The 20,382-nt window shown below is 36.6% G+C and overlaps 2 protein-coding genes and 1 long non-coding RNA gene across 4 annotated transcripts; 1 reads left to right on the top strand and 2 right to left on the bottom strand.

Annotated features, from left to right (window-relative positions):
• Positions 1-1,823: 1,823 nt before the first annotated feature.
• LOC147480725 (splicing factor U2af large subunit A-like) lies at positions 1,824-4,320 on the bottom strand. Its single transcript, XM_086581174.1, has 4 exons — positions 4,208-4,320; positions 3,401-3,434; positions 3,200-3,309; positions 1,824-2,028 (listed from the first exon to the last, which is right to left on the bottom strand). The coding sequence occupies exons 1-4, from the start codon at positions 4,256-4,258 to the stop codon at positions 1,933-1,935; spliced, it is 291 nt and encodes a 96-aa protein (XP_086437300.1). The 5' UTR covers positions 4,259-4,320; the 3' UTR covers positions 1,824-1,932.
• A 154-nt stretch (positions 4,321-4,474) lies between these two features.
• On the bottom strand, positions 4,475-7,991 carry LOC147480724 (NADH dehydrogenase [ubiquinone] flavoprotein 1, mitochondrial-like). The gene is made up of 3 exons (XM_086581173.1): positions 7,653-7,991; positions 5,563-7,009; positions 4,475-4,720 (listed from the first exon to the last, which is right to left on the bottom strand). The coding sequence occupies exons 1-2, from the start codon at positions 7,695-7,697 to the stop codon at positions 5,576-5,578; spliced, it is 1,479 nt and encodes a 492-aa protein (XP_086437299.1). The 5' UTR covers positions 7,698-7,991; the 3' UTR covers positions 4,475-4,720; positions 5,563-5,575.
• Positions 7,992-9,915: 1,924 nt separating this feature from the next.
• On the top strand, positions 9,916-11,216 carry LOC147480723 (uncharacterized). 2 transcript variants are annotated; one of them, XR_015203515.1, is made up of 4 exons: positions 9,916-10,047; positions 10,177-10,439; positions 10,732-10,902; positions 10,981-11,216. It is a non-coding gene; the product is annotated as an uncharacterized LOC147480723 (long non-coding RNA). The 2 variants fall into 2 exon arrangements; XR_015203516.1 differs by lacking the exons at positions 10,732-10,902; positions 10,981-11,216 and adding an exon at positions 10,532-10,619.
• Positions 11,217-20,382: the final 9,166 nt, after the last annotated feature.

Raw genomic sequence — 20,382 nt, 5'->3', positions numbered from 1 at the left:
TGATGCTCTTGATTTTCACACTCAACTACCCCTTCAAATTGTTCAGTTTCATTCTCATGGTTGCTTGTATACGCAATCACCTTTTCAACGCCCATGTTCTTTCATAAACAACACAAATAATATCCTTGACGTACTTATCAATAGTTTTTCTTGTCTGCAATTTGACTGCATTTACAATGGCAAAATAATATACAACAAAATCAATAGTGCAATTGAATCCCGTACAATTGAATTCTCAATATCTACAACATATTATCTACTTTAAGTAATCAACATAGTCAAGCCTATAATGCTTTAAGTACACAAGAAGGGGAAAATGGGTTAAAATTGAAAACTTGATTTAAACGAGGGTTACATGGTTAATAAAAGATTTCAAATGCCAAAACACAAATTGAAAGAATAACTAAAGACTTACCTTTTCATCAGCTTGAATTCACTATCCTTTTACCAAGTTTCAATCCATCACAAACTCTATACCACTTCAATGTTGTTGCTTCAAGAGAAAATCAACTAAAATGGAAACCAAATTCTTTCGTATGGGGAAAAGTGAGTCTTTTTGTCTTCTACATTGAAATGGTAAAAAGGGCGGGAAAACATTTTTTTTCGATTTCGTGGTTCATGTTTACCCTCTATAAACGAGAAGGGCGGTGTGGGGTATTAAGGAGAAAAGTAGGTAGAGACGGTTGACTTTTGTTGTTTACAAAAAGTTAGGGTATTTTGGTCATATCATTTTACAATCCGGGGAAGTGTGAAAAGTGGTCGTGGAAAATTCCAGTCCCTTAATTAAAATGAGTGTTGTAGTTGATAAGTTGTCTAATACCCTGTCATATTTTAAAGCTATATAAAGCCATTGTTGGATTATGTTTTGATTAAATAGAAAGTGCAAAACAAAATTTACTTGTTGCTGGGAACTCTTCTTCTTTTCCATTTAAAACAAAGTGATTAATCAGTACTTAGATAACAGGTAACAGATCCTTCGCAACAATGAGAAATATTTAATCCCACTTTGGAACAACGGCGATGGATTTTCACATCCCATTGTGAAATCAATTTTCTGACGGTAAAGAATATCGTATATGCCAACCAACAAAGTGTCAACTGCAAGTAGGGCAGGAAATGGAGCGGGTTCGGGTCGGGTTTTCACTCAAAACTCTTTACCATATCCGGATCCATCTGGATTCGGGTCGGATTTCGGATATCCATATCCACTAAAAACACACAAAAAATACACTATTTTAATGATTTTCATATATAAATGTAAGATATAAATTATTTTTAGGCATCAAAATATGAATCTTGTTAAAATAGTTCGGGTTTTCGGATATTCGGGTCGGATAATTTATATTCGGATATGGTCAATTCGGATAAAAATGAATTCGGATATGGATCGGATTCGGGTTGATCCCATACCATTCCTAGCCCTAACTGCAAGCACAGTCCCCGCCCCACCCCCCCCAACCGCACACATTCCCCGCCCCATCCCCCCAACCGCACATACCCCTACACAAAACTACATAACCCTCTATCATTACAACCACATTTCAGCACAGTGGACATTTCTCCAGCAGTTGGGACACAACCACAAGCACGCCTTTAGAAGACATAATAGTTAAGGTATAGCTACTGTTAAGTGGACCTACGCCTTTTAAGGATGAAAAAAAATATATATTACGTAACGCCCTATAGCACCTTGCCTTGGTCACCAGGGTCTACAAAAGGTGAGACTAAAATGTATGCAAAACGGATCCCTCAAAAATGGTGCCGTCAACAGCATAGACATTGACATTTGAATATAAACCCCAACGGAATTGCAACTAGAGAGATTTGTACATAAAAATTCCAGTTTCATTCAAATATATCAAGTATTTATATAGTACTTATTGAAAATCTTGTCTGCATGCTTATATAAAAATTATAAAAGAGTTAATACAATTAAGTGAAACTAACAGTAGTGGGAGATCGTGATCCAACAACAGCATCCGACCAAGGGTCGTAGTCAGTAGGTCTACGAATCTTCAATTTGGCACCCTGCTTTGATAAAAGAACATTAGAATGAAGAACTTAACAACAATAAGATATCACCAAGTGAGCAAACATCACGTGTGGGGCAACTCTCGAATAGATGAGTTATGTGGTACACCCATTCTCATGAATGAATAGGACTCTAAGGTTGTTCCCTCCCAAAAAAGGGAATATCCTCAGTGTTGATCGAGTTGAAGTAGCACAAGGAGCATGTCAATATGAGTACTACCTTTCTCATTTTAGTGACGTATATGAAAGAAGGCAATTAGCCAAAATTAATGGAAGCAAAATATTACTGTTAATTACTGGAAAACAGTAAACTTCGATATTTAGGAAACCCAATTAGGCTAAAAAATCAGTATTAAAAAATTCAAAAACGCGCATACATAAACCAGTACTAGTGTGTTGTAATCTCCCAAATATCTCTGTTTGGCAGATAATTTTCCATATATCATGGTATTTTCTCCAATGTAATCGATTAAAGTTGAATAAAAATGGAATACTTTTGATGGAAAAATAATTTATGCACTTTATTGAAATTGAATAGAGGCAATTTTCCAGGCGTCCAATAGAATCAAGCAAGTGGGAAAATCACAGTCAGATTCACTGTAGAAGTGGGAAATCATCCGTCCTGGTCCACATGTATAATTTTGCCAGTGGGGGAAGAGGCCATATTTTTCCCCCACAACAGCGTTAGCTTATTAGCTACTACCTATGAAGGGGGAAAAAGATTCTAATACCCAAAACTCTTCACACATCACGGACCTTCACCGGAAAGATAATGCCTCCGTCAAGTGAGATAGCAAATCTTCATTGCCGAAAGGTCAACATAAGTCGAGTTGTGTCTTTTCTCTTCATTTTAAGGTTAAGGCCAAATTTTGTCAATACTTAAGTAAATCCAAGTCCATCTAACCTACAAAATGTAACACTGCAAGTCCATTAATTGTTTCCTTAGCACTAACCAGCAAAAGAAAGGAAAAACGAAAACCACATTTACCCACATGTGCACCCACCAACAACAAACTTCAGGTAACAATTAAACAAAAGACACCCAAAAAGCAACAGATTGACTGAAATTATAAAAAATATTATCAACCAGAGAAATCATCATATTGATATTGCTTACAAGAATAATATGATCATTCCCACAATAAAAAAAAAAGGAGAGAATTGGCACCTCATAGCATATCCCATCTTGTTTGATTGCATCGATTAATTCCTCACTAGATCTCAATTCAACAATAGCAAAATTCTTTTCTTGATTAATGTAGACATCCACTAAAGAACCTAAAAGCACAAATAAAAAAAAGATAGCTGTAATGAACACGTAAAACAAACAAATAGATCACAAGAGCTTGAATTGTGAAATGGAACTGACCTTTCACTAAATCACTAAACAATCTTTCAATTCCCTGTTTCAAGAGTTAGAATAACAACTGTAAATATATCATAATTTAGGGGGGGAAATAGATTAGAATTGGTATGGATCCTCACCACTTCAAACACAATCATGCAATCATCTAAGTTACATTGACCCACGGATACATGTGTCCTTATCCGACACGGATACAATGTGTTTGACACGGAAAAATCTAAAAACCTGATGTATATCACATACAAAATGTGTCGGGTCATGTCCGACAAGGACACGCATCCGACAAGAATTATTTTTAAAATATGGTGTATCCATGTAACACAGGTAATCATGTAATAATGTGAAAGATGTGATAACATAGCATGATACAACAAGCTGAAAATCCTAGATCTTGTTAAGACTTAAATTTAAAAAACTATAGGAAAATACATAAAACAATGACCTAAAGTCTGGAGTCTGCTAATTAAGTTTTTCTTTGGGTAACATTTCAGTTGTACATATAGGCGGCGGCAGATGCATTTGCACCCATTCACACATCTGATGGAGCTAAGGTTATTTTAAGAAACTACATCCATTTGCACTTTACTTCCAAGAAAATCATGACTGGTAACACTGATGTAAGTGATTCATGTTGCAACCTGACACTAGATTCTCTCCTATATACACTCGCCATAATCAAAAGCGCTACAGTAATTTAAAAAAAAACCTAATCTTCTCCGTGGGAAAGCCGCCTAAAAAGCATCTCGGGTTGATAAGCATTGAGCAAACTAATAGAAATCTGGTTAAAGAAATACAGAGTTGCAAACCAACCTGGAAGAGCTGCAATACCCATTGGATCCCATTTTCTGTGGAGACAAACATATACTAAAACCGATGGACTAGCGAGATTAGATTATTTAAGAACTGTGTGAATTGATCAAGGTGTACTCTCTATTACTATGTACACAACTGTTTAAACTTTAAACTACCTCCATCCCAGTGAATAAACCTCAATCACTCCAGGCAAAGAGACTATATTAGGAAAGTACATGAAATGGATCAACACAAGTTATTCAGTCAAAGACGCCAATCTTAACATGCTTTAGAAAATATTAAGATTGATCATAGTTCATACTAGTAGCCAAAATGTAAACAACACAAAGTCATTCATGGTTATTTCCTGAAATGTACAGGAATGGTGGTATCTTCTTTTGAACGTAGAGACAAGACTAAATTCATTCAGTTTCTGAAAGAAATATTCAGTACATGGAAACAACTCTTTCCCCGAACAAAAAACTGCTCAAAAACTTTATTCCACCATAGCCACCAGATAGGTATATATCCCTGCAGAACAAAACATGAACAAGTAAATGACCCATGAAATAACAGTGTTCACTGTTCAGGGGTGCAGCTTTCTCTGCACATACTATTAAGATAAAATCTGCAAGGAAGATTCTTTATGGTTGACGACTTAGACGGAAAGCCAATGCAGGTCTAAAAATTCAAAATATCAGAATCAACCAGTAGATAAAATTTCCTATGTGATAGAATATGCTGTGCATGTGGCGGAACGCCACGTCTACCAACCGTTTTTTTTTTTTTTTGTTTCTTTCTCCTCCCATTCTTTTCTTCTTCCCATCTCGCTCTACTCTCCCTTAACTACAAAAATTTTATGGCAGTAGAACGAGTAAAAGTGTAAAACACCTTAACCTTTTGAAGAAAAAAGAAGGAAAAAAAAATCAGTGAAAATGAAAAAGAAAACTCAATAGTGCAGATTTCGTCTTCTTCATCATCTGCTTACTAATTTAAACACTATAAGAATATCACCATTAAAGAAAAGTTATATCACAGTTCTCAAACATATTGCACATCTGAAAGAAAAATACACTTTTGTTCTAAAATCACAGGTTAAATACTTGAATACAAGTTTGTTTGTTTTTTTTGGAACTTCCCATATGAACTTGATAGAATAGGTGGTTTGCTATCTTTCCATCGTGAAAGGTTGGGAAAGGGAAACACACTTATGTGCCTCATCTTATTCCTAAATTCCCACATTTTAATTATGAAGTGACGGGATGGCGATTGAAGTGATATTTTAGCCTTGATCTCACTGTCTCAAACTAGATATGGAGGAAATAAAGCATGTTCTTGTAGTTAAAGGAAAGGTCAGGATGTCAAGAACAAACCTTGGTGCATGACTCAAGCAGCAGCCTCTAATAATTCTCTGTCTGCACGCTCCTTGATCCTCCTTTCAAGCTCAGGTCTAAAATGTCTGATGAGACCCTGCACAGGCCAAGCAGCAGCGTCGCCTAATGCACAGATGGTGTGCCCTTCAATTTGCTTAGTAACTTCCTGAAGCATGTCAATCTCCTCCAGTTTTGCATTCCCGACCTTCAATCTTTCCATGATCATCCAAAGCCATCCTGTCCCCTCTCTGCAAGGCGTACACTGCCCACAGCTCTCATGCTTGTAAAAATAAGAAAGCCTTGCAATTGCATCCACAACATCTGTCGACTTGTCCATCACAATAACTGCAGCAGTTCCCAGCCCAGATGTAACCGCCTTGAGAGCATCGTAGTCCATAAGTACATCGTCGCATATGTGCTTAGGAAGCAGTGGGACAGATGAACCTCCTGGTATTACTGCAAGTAAATTGTCCCATCCACCTCTAACTCCACCGCAGTGTCTCTCTAGCAACTCCTTCAATGGTATACTCATCTCCTCTTCAACTGTGCAAGGCTTGTTAACATGACCTGAGATACAAAACAGCTTGGTCCCAGAATTGTTTTTCCTTCCAAAACTGGCAAACCACTCAGGCCCTCGCCTTAAAATTGTAGGAGAAACAGCAACAGTCTCAACATTTGTAACTGTGGTGGGACAGCCATATAGCCCTGCATTAGCTGGGAAAGGAGGCTTCAGCCTTGGTTTCCCTTGTTTCCCTTCGAGACTCTCCAACAGTGCTGTCTCTTCACCACAAATGTAAGCACCAGCACCGTAATGGATATGAACATCAAAATCATAACCAGATCCACATGCATTCTTCCCCAAAAGTCCAGCTTCATAAGCTTCTTTCCTGGCCTTCTCAAGGTTTAGACGCTCATTTACATATTCTCCCCTTATATAAATGTAAGCAGCAGTTGCCCTCATGCCCACCCCAGCAATCAAGCATCCTTCTAATAGTTTGTGTGGGTCGTGCCTCATGATTTCCCTATCCTTACATGTACCTGGCTCACTCTCATCAGCATTGACAACAAGATAAGAAGGGCGGCCATCAGACACCTTTGGCATGAAAGACCACTTAAGACCAGAAGGAAAACCAGCACCACCACGCCCACGAAGACCAGATTTCTTCATTTCATTGACAATCCAATCAGCTCCCTTGATTACTATGTCTTTGGTTCTATACCAGTCACCTCTTTTCATAGCACCTTTAAGGAAAGGATCATGCAACCCATAAAGATTAGTGAAGATACGGTCTTCGTCTTTCAAGCTGCCAAAATGCGTTTTCTCAGTTGGTGGGGGAGGGGGAGGGAGAGGAGGTTGTGGAGTACTTGAGGTACTTGCAGCCAGGGTGCTAAAGGATTTACAAACTGTGCTACACCTCTCACCGTAATGACGAAGCAGAGCTGCTCTCTACATAGACAGAACATTTTTCACAAAAGTCCATAAGCAAAGTAATCATAAATGATAAATAACCTCCAACTGCCAGGGAACATCAGTTAAATACAGGAGCAAACCAAATATTTGTTTCGTCAAATGCTAAATACTCATTCAAACTAAACATCAGTTAAAGTTTTTATTGTGTCGCTTACATTATTAATTATTAGTTATAAGTAATCGTCCTCTCCATATCTCCGTCTGCTGAGGAATAGATAACTAGAGACTAACTACAGATTAAAGGATGCTGAAGGAAAATCCCCCGTCCCCTCAACAAAATACAAACAACAGCTTTTTCAAGACAAAAAACTAGAGCATAAAAGGTAGTTCACGTTAACCACTGTCCTGGCTGGTGACTACATTACAAAATCCACACACATCTTCAGCTGGGATCAGCTCGTTTCGTGTCTTGTTTAAGTTGGAAACAAATCAAAATCATGCATTTCTTCTTCAACAATTTGAGTTGAATTCTAAATTGAAAATCAGAAATCGACAATTGACATCCTTCATCATAAAACTACAATAAACTCGTGAATTTCATCTCGAGTAACAAATTCTAACAAAATTAAGCAAAGCCATGATTAAAAACACAATATGAGCTATCAATCAAAATCATTACCAAAGAAGCATCAGATCCAACTGTACGCCTAACAATCCCCAACATCTTCTCTCTTGATTATATTATATGCGTTCTGATCAGAATTTCATGCGGAACTCAATTTTGAGTAAAGGTCTGACCAATCATAAAAATAAATAACTTAAACTAGTAATAAATTGCATTTGTCCCACAAAACCCATCCGAATTGCTACCGAAGCCCAGTCCAAATATAGCCCAGCTGCACTCTTGGAAAATCCAAAAGTTAGGGATTGGGGTGTCGTACGCCACTAAAAAACCCCAGTAGAAGCACGACAAAAAAATCTCCACTGCCCACCCAAAAAGCCCAGCCGCATTTGTTGACTTCATCCAGTACTCTTGTTGCCATTTATTATATTGTTCATGCCCCATAAGCCTTAAGATCTACCACGTCATAAGCATTATAAGTAGATCCAAAGGTTAGGGTTGGTTTCTATATTAACAAATTAGGGGCCCCACATAGGGCAGGGATTAGGGGTGTGTATGGGTACCCAATTATCCGAACTCGAACCGGAATCGGAACCATTTATAGCGGGTCTGGGTCTTAAAATGTTAGACCTATTTAAAGTGGGTCTTCAATAACCGACCCGATAAAGAACTGAAATCGTTAGAACCGAATAGTAAAAAACTGATAGGTACCCGAACCGAAACCAAAACCGATTAGTTTGATTTTGATATATAAAATTTAGTATTATATTACACTAAATAAAAACAACCCCAAACATTATTATTATATATAGTCTATATTTGTTATGTGTAAAATTATACTAAATATATATAACATTTAGCATAATAGTGAATGTATGTTATTAAATGCATATTTTATAATATTACATTAAATATGTGTATTATAAATATTAATAATAATGTTTACATGTCTACGTCTATATGTATGGTCATATACTATGAATTAACTAATGCACTGTCTATCTCAATTAGTAGAGTATACCATAATTAATATGGACATTTAAATTTGACCAGTTTTTTTTCTACCATGAAATATCTTTGATAAAATATTAAAATCAATTATTCAATGCCTTTAAAAAGGACTGTTTCGTCATTTCAAAATTTACTACCATCTATACCCTTAAAATTACATAGAAACTTAAGGACGTATGTGTAAATTCAGGTCGGAAATCAACTGCACGCCACTATTTAATTGTTCGCGACTTACCTTTCATTAATTGTCCAAATAATTACCTTTTATACCGAAATTAAATGGGAGAAACCAACCGTCTCTTTTCTTCTTCTCTCTCCCAAATCTCCCCTAATTTGCTCTCCCTCAAACTAAAAGCCACAAAAAAAAATAACATACCTGATTGTCTCTCTACTGCCGATTATTATTAGAGCATAATAGAAACCCTAAACCCAAGAGCAGAATAGAAGATCTATTCGGATTCATGTTTGAAACCATACTTCCAAAGTGCAAATTACAAATTTAAGGTTAGTAAAGAAAGTAAGTTACTTAAACCAGTATCATAAAAAATTGATGTGTTATAAAAATCAACTGTGTCCAGTTATAGGGAGGGAGACAAGGAGTCATTTAAAGGAGTCGGAATTGAGTTATGGATGCAACAGGATATGACGTGGTCATTGGCAATAGTTCAACATTTTATTAGTTTTCAGCCAACTTCAGCATTGTGATCTTCGCTTTTATCATCAAGAGTAAAATGACATGAGTTCTGTCATTTTTATATTTGTATTGCTGAGTAAATAAGATTTGTGTTACTTGTGGCTCTACGGGAACTCAATATAAAAACGTGTTTGTCAGTTAAAGAAAAAAAAATAACGCATAAGGTTTGTGTGCATGTTAATAAGTATTTGTGCATTATAGCTTAAAGTTGTCTTTCCTATAATAACTGCTGTTTATGTATTGTGCAGTATGTGCAGCCTACTCACCAGTGCATGTTGGGGCATCTAAGGTCTAGAGCTTTTGAGCATTTTAAGAAAGGACTAGAAAATTCATTTAACAAAGGAGAACCATTTGTTGTGATCGGTTAGGGGTTAATGCCTTGATCTTGCATGTCTGAATTTGATAAAGGAGCTGCAGGTGGGCTTAACTCAAATCTACAGTTATCTAATATGGTAACTTATAATGGTCATTCTTGGGCTATAGATAGTTGACAAACTTCTTTACAACCATGAGTTGTGATGTCCAATTGAAAAAGTTTCCTTTGAAGTATTAAATTATGTTTGTTGTGTTGCCGATATTCATGCTTAATACCCAGCTCATGTGTGTTTTGATTTCCAGATACTGCCATACAACAGACCAACTGGGATCCTACAAAAGTCAGAGAAAAACTTCGACGTGATATAGAAGCACATGCAACATCTGTCTGTAGTGAGAAATTAATTGTTAGAGTTGAAAGCCAAATATTAGGTGTTGTACCTAAGATTTCATTTTTGTAATCACTCCAATTAAAGCATGTTGAACCCGTAGAAATATCGTCCTTGATACACCTGCTACTTTGAACTGAAAATTCATCAATGATGCTTTTATGATTTGTAGAAACAACTCAGTGAAGCACTCATTGAACCCGTGGAATCCCTATTAGATGTTTTTGGTCGAGACACTTGGGCATCAATTAGAAGATTACTTCGATGTGAAACTGAGTCTGCTCTTCCAAAGTTCTCAACTTCCCTCTCTGGTTTTGAGTTGGACCAAGCAACTTATAATGGAATGGTTCTGGATCTACGGCAATTCGCGAGAAGTCTTGTGGAGAAAAAAGCAAAAGAAGAAGCTGGGAAGGTGTTGATCCGAATGTAGGATAGGTACCTATTTTCATCCTATAAACTTTGTATCTACTTCAACTTTCCTTTATTTTGTTTTTAACCATCTTTTTTTACGTTTTGGTTTTCAACAGTGTTCAGTCATGACAATGATTCAATGCCAAGGGTTTGGACTGGGAAGGAAGACATTAGGAAAATAACAAAAGATGCACGTGCTACGGTATTACTATTCTAAATACTATTTTATACCTTTAAGCACAAGATTTTGAGCTTCATAATCATCTGCATGTGATTTTGTTGTAACGGTCGCCAAATTAGTATTAATGTGTTGCAGTCCTTGAAGATTTTGTTTGTAATGGCTGCATTACGCTTGGAAGACAAATCAGATAAGATTGAGAATGTACTATTTTCTTCTCTAATGGATGGAATTGTTTCTGTTCCTGGGTCTCAACAGAGCAGTGTAGGAATCTCTACATATCCGCTTGCCTCAAACATATGGGAAGAGGTATTATATTCTTTCCTTCTATGTTTTTGTCTTTAGGTAATAGTTCCTAAGTATTGTGTTAAAGAAAATTTTTCTTAGGTCTCCCCAAAGGATGTGCTGATTACACCAGTTCAATGCAAGTTTTTGTGGAGGCACTTCAAGACTGAAACTAAATATACAATGACCCAAGCTATTTCCTCACAAGTATGTTACTTCTTTCGTACAATAGTTTTGTTGTTTGGTTGTATTGAAGCCATATCATATCATCAGAGGTGTAATAACGTTAAGGAGAGGGGACATCGCACGTGTTGTTAATATTTCTCGAGTTCTACTACTATTTGTTTCTGACGGGTTACTCACTTCAGTCTATTTTGCCTATAGCACATGCTACAACTATTGCTTAATTAACTATTATGTTGTGGGATTTGCCGTGTTATGAAACAACTATATTATGTTGTGGGATTTGCCAATAACAACTCCATAGGAGTCTTCGACATATGTTCTTACAAATTTTATTTGATTGCTTACGTTTTCTTCCTTTAGTTTTGAGTCTGTTAAATCTGCGATTTTCAAAAAGAATTAGAGAAGCATGAGGATTAGAGATATCAAAGCTCATTGCAATCCCCAAATTACATACATGATGATCAACGACGGAGATGATGGTTAGTAGAGGTTTCTGAAAATGGTTATTGGTATTTGGGTATTTCATGGGTTTTTTCAAGAAATTTTAAAGCCGTTTTGGGTATTAACTCAAAAAAGTTGCAATTGTTGGAGGGTCTAATCGGTTCATTTCTAGACTTCGTGAGTCTATTGTTATGTTACAACTTATCTGGTGTTCAACTTCCTACTAAATTGATTATAAGTTTTAACTCTTCAAGTTATGGAGTCAGAGGCATAGTTGAGTAATATCCAAACTAACTCTAAACACCCTAATGTTCATGTATCAACTGGATAAGGCATGAACTTTGGTACTTCAATTTTTATTTATTTATTTTTTATTTATTTATTTTTTTGCATGGTTTTATTTCTTTGGTTAGCTCCTGAATCCTGATAATGACTTTGAATTCTTTTCAGGACTGAACTCTGTCGTTTCAGTGGTGTTAAGATATATCCTGGCAGGGGTATCAGATTTGTGTGCGCTGATTCTCAGGTAAGTTATGGTAGTAATTTTTACACAGTTTCGTTCATGTATGGTTGTAGTTTACGTGGCAATCTCATTTTCCAAACCTTTCAAGTAAACTGTTCTTCTTTCATGCCCTCAGGTTTTCCTCTATTTAATTTCAAAATGCAAGAGGTACTTCCACAACCGCCTCAAGCCTTCAAAGCTTACCTGGACGGCCATGTATATGAAGCAACATCATAAGGTGAGTTTATATTTTTCTTCTTGCCCTGTCATTGGTGTTATTGGCCATGCATGTCTTCATGGTTGATTTTAAGTTTTTTGTCTTATTTCGTACGCATGGCAAGACATTGCTGCAGATGCTGTAAAGACAAGGCGTCGCACCACAAGGAAACCATACTCTAGGTCTATTGTTGGTGCTACCTTGGAGGTTATCCAGAAGAAAAGAACTGAGAAGACTGAAACTCCTGATGCAACCCGTGAAGCCGCTCTTGGTAAGCTGTTTTTCTCCTTTCTTTGATGATGGCTAGGAGGAATTTGTCTTTTGCTGTTATGAGCATGTGCACAATGTTGTATTCAACTTCCAAGCCTTTTTTTTAATTTTTTTTTTTTCTAACCATTATTTTGTTTTGGGGGACAGTGAAATCAAAGAGAGGATAAAGAAGACAAAGGATGAAAAATAAAGCAAAGAAAGCTGAGGTGATGGCCAAGTAACAGAAGACTCAGAGTAAAGTGCCCAAGGGTGGTGCTGCATCAAAGGGTCCCAAACTTGGAGGTGATGATGGAAAGCGCTGAGCTGTAAGTTCTATCTGAATTGGCAAGGAGCTATTTATCATTGCTTGGTAAAATCTTTATTCACCTTCTCTACTATAGAAATATATTGTGATATTATATTACATATATATGGTTTGTTCAATTTGCCTTTGAATGGAAATTATATGTATTTATTCATCATGGAAGACCAAACCAAAGTGGGAATTCCAGGAGTAGGGGCGTGGGGAGCATTATTGCGTTAGAATCGCTATGGTATATTATTTTTATCTTTAGGAAGACCCTGTTATAATGAACCTTGGATTTATTTTCGAGGACAAACTACTACTCCTTAAATTCAATGGAAAATGAAATTGTGAGTTGTGGGATGAGATAATCTGTCGTTAAAAGGTTTCTCATTAATGTTGTTGATTACTTTTGGAACTTTTAGCATATGTTTCAATTGGAAATTTAAGCTTTTGTGTTGCATAGAAAAAATCATAACGATCAAGGTTGTTATGTTGTTTTTCAGTATATATGACAATACGGAGGATTAAGGTTACAACATCACTACTTTAGCATGATTATAATAGTTACAAAGATGATGGTCTTCATTTCAAATCCGTGCTCTCAAATTTGTTTATAGCAGAACCTTTAGATTGTTGGGTTAGCTCTTAATTCATGCTGATTGAATATGGTGTGTTCTTGATTTAGCTCGTGGTTTCATCAATTCCGTTTTTGGTTCTGACAGTAGATTGGTTATTATGACGTGTTGACAGGTATGTAGAGGAACCACTTTCTCCCATCATCTTCCTATAGTAATCACTTTTGTGTTTTTGGGTCGCTCGACTCATGTCCAAATGGAGAGAGGTCAACTGAGGTAGATTTTTTTTCTCCCATTTACATTGAGATGATCCTTAGGTTAGTTAGGTGAATGTTTACTATATGTATGAGCTTCAAATAGGGCTTCAAAATTTTTTTATTCAAAAGTTTCTTTATCAAAACTGTATGTATTCTTACGTAGATTTAATGCCACGTTCACCGTAATTTTGAATTTATGTAAGGGGGTGGTAACCGATTTTTTTAATGGTATGGTCCAAAGCATGCATGCATTCTTCTATTTCCTTTAAATTCATCACATGTTACTGGCGACACCATTGATAGATAGGATAGGATAAAACATTGCACACCTGAAAAGAAGCATGACCATTAGTTTAATATTGCACCTGATTAACTATGGGTAGTGAAACATAAATAACATGGTCATTTGTAGAGATTAACCATAACTCACAATTGTAAGATGGACGAAATGTTATTGCATATATAGGATATCTATGATATATTCACCTTAAACGCGGTAACAACCTCTTTGAGGAGCAAGCATAGTTTTTAGCATAATATGACTATGGATAGTCAAGGTATATGACTTTTTATTTTCACCAAGTAAGACCTATTTCTTTGAACTTTTGGACACTATATTTGTTGGAGGAGATGAATTTTGCTTCTTTGGTAATTTTATCACTCATGCTTCATTTCGTTGAATCACAAGTTCCCCTTCATATGGACGAGTTCATATATTTTTGGCTACAAACTGAAGGCTTCCAATGGAATCTGTATCCCCTATTGAATCAGAGCGACCACATGTAACAACTGGACGCTTCCAATTGAAACTGTTGGACACTTAACTTTGAATCAATCATTAATGCAAAAAAAAAAATGGTATTTCAATTGTTTAGAACTTTCAATTATCTAACTAAACAATACGAAGGGGAACTAGGAAAAAAAAATCATCTGCACACAATTTAGACCAATCACCAATGAGCCATGAGGAGGAATAAACCTTCCTGCAGCCTCTAGGTGAATGATTTTTGACAAATAACAAAAAACATAAAGTCTATATACAATTTTTATTAAAAATTGTGTCATGTTAATTTGTAGAGAGATCCAAGTGACAGGGGAGGAAAAAGAACACATTATACTTTTTCACACCAAGACATCGACAATTTCCATTAGCACTTCGTCGATTATTTACCTATTAAAAACAAAAAAGAATTTTATCACTTATTTCCTTTTGAAACTGTTGTTAGTGCTTTGGCCGGTGAAGGTAGATATTGGAAGATTACGGAAAGTAGTGCAAAAATTTACGACAAAAATGGGAATGTCGGGTACAAGAAGCCCTTCAGCTTTTATAGAGGGAGGCCTGGTCGTGATGAAAGGACAGATTGGATTATGCATGAATATATAGTACAAGTGGATCAGGAATGGTGGTAAGAAAATTTACATTCAGTACAACAATTTTTCATAATCTTTTAATGTTTTGAGACTGATTCATTAGCCGATACCTACTTTCATATTCCAAAGTGGTTTGATTGGAGCATTTTCAACCATACTACTGTTTAATGAGCATATGCATATGCTAAACCGTCTCGCATCACTTTCTTAGTTGCTTCTGACATAGGTATTACTTATTTATTGACATGTTTGTACAAGCAGATTTTTGAACTGAATCAAAGAAGGGTAATTTTATTCCAAACTAGAATTGTGACTATTTGTTAGGAATGTAGGTGGACCTCATCCATTTCTTCATTAGTTGTAGCTAATCTTACTATTTATTTTGTTTCTATACAGGCCGATAACATGGTGTTGTGCAAGATTGCTAAAGATGACGCTGAAAGCCGGAGAAATTATAAATCCGTGAGAGATCTCCTCAAAAGATTAAAAATGTAAAATTATGTAAGAGATTGATCGAATGGACATCTTAAATTTTCTTTACCCAGGAGTATGGTATATATCATGTTTCTATTTTTAAAACTGCTTTTGTATGCAAAAATTTCATAGAATTGATGTTGTGATCAAGGACAAAAGCAGAATGCATTAGTGCAGCCACACATCAGCAGAATCTAACTTACAGACAGCAGAAGATATTACACATCAGCAGAATTGATATTTGTATGATGTAGTAATTGACGCCACCACTTCTGCAAAGATATATCATCAGAATTCATAATGAATTGCATGTTTTACTTTTTGACATTGTTTTAACAAGAATCTGCATGTTTTACCTTTTAGCAATGAGTTAGCAAAAAGGGAGTCACTCACTCTGTCAGACTACCAATAACACTCCTTGACTACTAATAACAGTCAGGCATTTGTAGCAATTCGTGTTCATCCTAAAAATCAATTTAATCATGGTTATAAGTTGTAACAATCCTTTACAACTTATCGTCTTTCAAATTTCCAAATAAGATGTTGAGGGTCAAAGGGTTATATTATAAACACAATCCAACTATGTACTTCACATCGGCCAAAATTTGAATTGCACTACAATCGAATCGCTGCTTTCGTCGCATGCATCTATCCTGACGTAGTCTCTCCATGCATCTATCCTGTCGCAGTCTTGGACAAGGTACCAAAGACCATACTGTTTGGAACCCAATAAGTTAGTGTCTTCGCTTTACAAATTCAGTGATGTCTTTGGCCAGATTACAAGCATTTTTTATTTATCTACTTCTGGTTTCAATCTCACAAAGGCACAGGGTGACTCTCCCACAGTTCATTCGGTCACATCAGCACTAATGCTTCAAGCACAAGGGGGGTTTGATATGAAAAGCGTTCTACCTCCAAACTACTGATATCTCCACCCCGGACATAATGATGTTCTGGGCTGTCCTTAATTTCAATATAGAGCCGTTAGGGTTTCTACTTATTTTCACAATAACCATTTTTTTATATGTGTTTTATGATAATTTGGTACCTTTATAAGAAGCATACTGAAATTTTGATTTGGCTACTTCTTATGTCAAAAGTAATTGCTTATTATAAGAGGTTCCTTTTCTTCATTGCATTAATTAATAAATTAGTGAAATAGTCTACTAAAAAATTATATCAGTGAAATCATTTCAATGTATTGCTCTGGTTACCTGCACATTTACAACATTACCAAAAAAAAAATCACCCTCGCTACAGTAATCATTTGTATTAGTTTGGAACCCTTGCATACTTCACAAAATTATAATCATGTGAAACACACATGTACTTTTGCTAGGTCTCGGCCAATTAGGATTACTAAATGAACTACACCCCAAGTTATCAGGATGGAGATCAAGCTGCCAAGTAGCTTTGAAAAAAAATCGGATAGGGCATCATTAGGTAACCTAAGACCAGCTGGTGCATGGGTGATATACAGGAATGAGGGGCGGGTTATGCGAGCACCTACTTGCAGGTTGCCAGAGAGTACAAGTTACTTGGTGAATGTTGGGTCATCCTTCAGGGTATTTAGAGTGCAGTGGAGCAAGGATCTCTTAAAATATGGATTAAATCTGAATCCACTCCAGCTGTACAAACTTTGGGCGTTGAGGTGTAAAAAGGACACGAGCTATGAAAATTTCGCAGAAGGCACTATAGTTAAATATGGAGCAGCTTAACTCTCTTCTTGATAACTATGTTCACATTCTCTTCAATAAGTTTTGTGTATCGTTCATGTGCAGAGCACGTGTATTTTGCTAGTATTAACTAATGCATGAACGTGTACGTGCTTGAATATATTACATGTATATATATTAGATAACGAATACGTGCAATGCTAACTAACAATTGTAGTACGTGTGGTATTTATTCTATATATGACGCATTACGTATAGTATAATATACATATGTTTGATTTAAAATATATACATGCGTATAATGTATGAGAATGTATTTAAAATTTTTAGATAACTTGCAAATATTATTATTGAATTTAGGACCATTACTTCTTATGAGAGGACAAAAATATCGATGACAAGTGTTATAGTCGCCGTAAACCAACTTTTATATCGGTTATATAACTAAAAAAAATAATTTTAGCAATAAAAATATATAACCCGATAAAGAACCGAAACCGGAATCGGAACCGACTTAATTAATGGGTATAGGTCCAGGTTTTCAAAATATAAGAAAAAACCTGAAAGAACCGAACCCGATAGGAACCGCTAAAAATAGACCCAGAACCGAAACCGATAAGAACTGACCCATGAACACCCCTAGCAGGGATCGGGTCGGATATGGCTATATCCAAATCCGAAACCGAATAATTTCACAGTATCCGAACCCAAACCCGACTAACCCGATCGGATAACACTAAAAATAAAAAAAAAACCCAAAAATGATATCCGAATCCGAATCCGAACCCGACATACCCGAATCCGAATCCGTCCAAATATATAAACGGATATGAAAATCGACCTGAACCCAATATATTCAGTAATCAGGTCGGGTCAGATTCGGGTCTACCCGACCCGATTCCCTGCGCTAGCCCCACACCACCCTAATTTGTTATATAGATGATTGTATGGATTAGGTAGTTGTTTTGTTTTTCTACACACTATAACGTGACACGTGGTCGTATCACTTATTAGCGTCTTTATACTAGAATATTATGCCACGTATTTGGAACGTGGTTAATCAGATTCCAATTTTATTAAATCTCTTTTAAAACCTAGAACACATGTGTATTTAGACTTTAGAGCTCAGCTCTAACGAGAGAAAAGTTCGTGTTTAACTATGGGGACCTTTAGTGAAAGAATGGGAGTAACTTAGTGTTATGACACATTCTTGATCCTGTGTACCTAACTTTCTTTCTTTAGTTCAAAACTTTCGGTAGCAGTTTTTCTTATCCTTTCTTTCCCTCCAAAACCTTCCTTTTCGGGTAAAAGCATCCACAAACCAAGGAAGAAAGAGATAGATCTGCTTCAGGCAACTTGAAACCAGCTTCCAATCGACATACAATGGATATCTCTCAAGCTCCTCCTGTTGTCAATGCTACGGTAATGACTGCCTCTCCATGGAGTTCTTTATTTAAAGGCCCATCAGCACTCACAAATACTGCCTTGAAGAGTTTTACTCCTGTTATGCAAGACGGAGTTGCTCAAGTGCCTCAGAATATAATCAATCAAGGTAAAACTCAATGGAAAGACTACTTAATTGGATATTTTCTAGAAAAACGCCTCTCCTTTCCAATGGTAAAGGAATTTCTTACAAAAAACTGGAAATTGAAAGCTTCTTTCGAAATCACAACTGATAAGGAGCTGTTCTATATTAGTTTTTCAAGTGGTGAGGATAGAAAAACGATTCTTGAAATTTTGGGCGGTGTTCATTGCAGGTCGTGTTTTTGTTCTTAAACCTTGGACAGTTGAGATAGAAAAATATAGGAGTAAGATTGCTACAGTTCCAATCTGGGTTAAGCTTAATGATGTACCAAAAGAGATGTGGACACTAGATGGGATCTCTTATGTGGCAAGCTTAGTTGGGGGACCTATGTTCATGGATGAAGCTACAGCGAAAAGGAAAAGACTTTCCTTTGCAAGAATATGTGTTGAGATTCCGGTAAATCATAAGTATGAACCGACGGTCAAGCTAAAGGTTGAGGAAAGAGAAGTGGTGGTTGGAGTAGAATACACATGGAAACCATCGTCTTGCGAGAAATGCAAGATTTTTGGGCATAACACTTCTAAATGCAATAAGAGGACGACACAGACTTGGGTTGCTCGTACAACAGTGGAGCATGGAAGTACTAGTGGAAATGTAAACCAACAGAGAGCAGAGAATGGAACACAGATGGTTATGGTCAGGGCAGACACCACGGTCAGAGGGACTATGGTAGAGAAAGAAAATGCAAATCAGAACACAGTGATGGCAGACGTAAACACAAATGGCAAAACTGCTCAAGAGGATACACTGTCTGATGATGGATCACAAGTATATGAAGAAACCAGGACAGAACTTCCACCAAATGATATGGAATGCACAGAGCATGTACCAGAAAATATCGTAGAGACTATTGTACCGGTGGCGACTACACCTCAATGTTTAGAAATAGAAGTCTACAATGAATTCCAATGCATACAAGATGAAAATGCAGAAGAGGGAGACAACATACCAATAATTCAGTGGAGGAAAGGGAAATCTATAGAAAAGGTAACGGGGAGGCCACGCAGTACAGGAGGACAAAGGAATCAGAAAAGTCCACTGCAAACAAATCAGGGGATCATTGAGAAACAGTACTGTCAAGAACATGGGATTTTTGAACTTGCAGATGAGAGTGACAGTGATATGGAGGATGACATATCAGAGAATAATGAAGAAATCTTTACAGAGCACAAGGAAAGAGAACAACCAAGTGGGGTACTTAGTTCTCAGAGTATGGTGGAAACAAGGGCTCAGAAGAATGGGAAACAAAAGCAAAACAACAACTGAGCCAGACCCAACCCAAGAAAGGAACACAGAAAAAGAACAAAGGCAGGCCGAAAGGGTCGGGAAACAAAAACAATACAAATCATAGATGAAGATGTGTGTATGGAATGTGAGGGGACTGAACGACATCAATAAAGCAAAGGAGATAAATAAGTTTAGACTGGAGAGTAAAATGGTTTTGTTTGGGTTATTAGAAACAAAAGTAAGGGCAAATCGTTTCCATAGCATTAGCAGTATTTGCTGCCCTTTATGGCCTATCGAAAACAATTATGGTTCGAACCCGAGTGGAAGAATATGGGTAGCTTGGGACCCAAATTTTGTGTCAGTGACAAAGCTTTTGGAAACTGATCAGATGATCCACTGCCATGTTCAGATACTTCCCATGAATAAGAGCCTTTTCT

The sequence above is a fragment of the Coptis chinensis genome, chromosome 8 (genome assembly GCF_015680905.1).
Source record: "Coptis chinensis isolate HL-2020 chromosome 8, ASM1568090v1, whole genome shotgun sequence".
Lineage (NCBI taxonomy): Eukaryota > Viridiplantae > Streptophyta > Magnoliopsida > Ranunculales > Ranunculaceae > Coptis > Coptis chinensis.
This window is presented reverse-complemented; position numbering and strand designations above follow the sequence as displayed.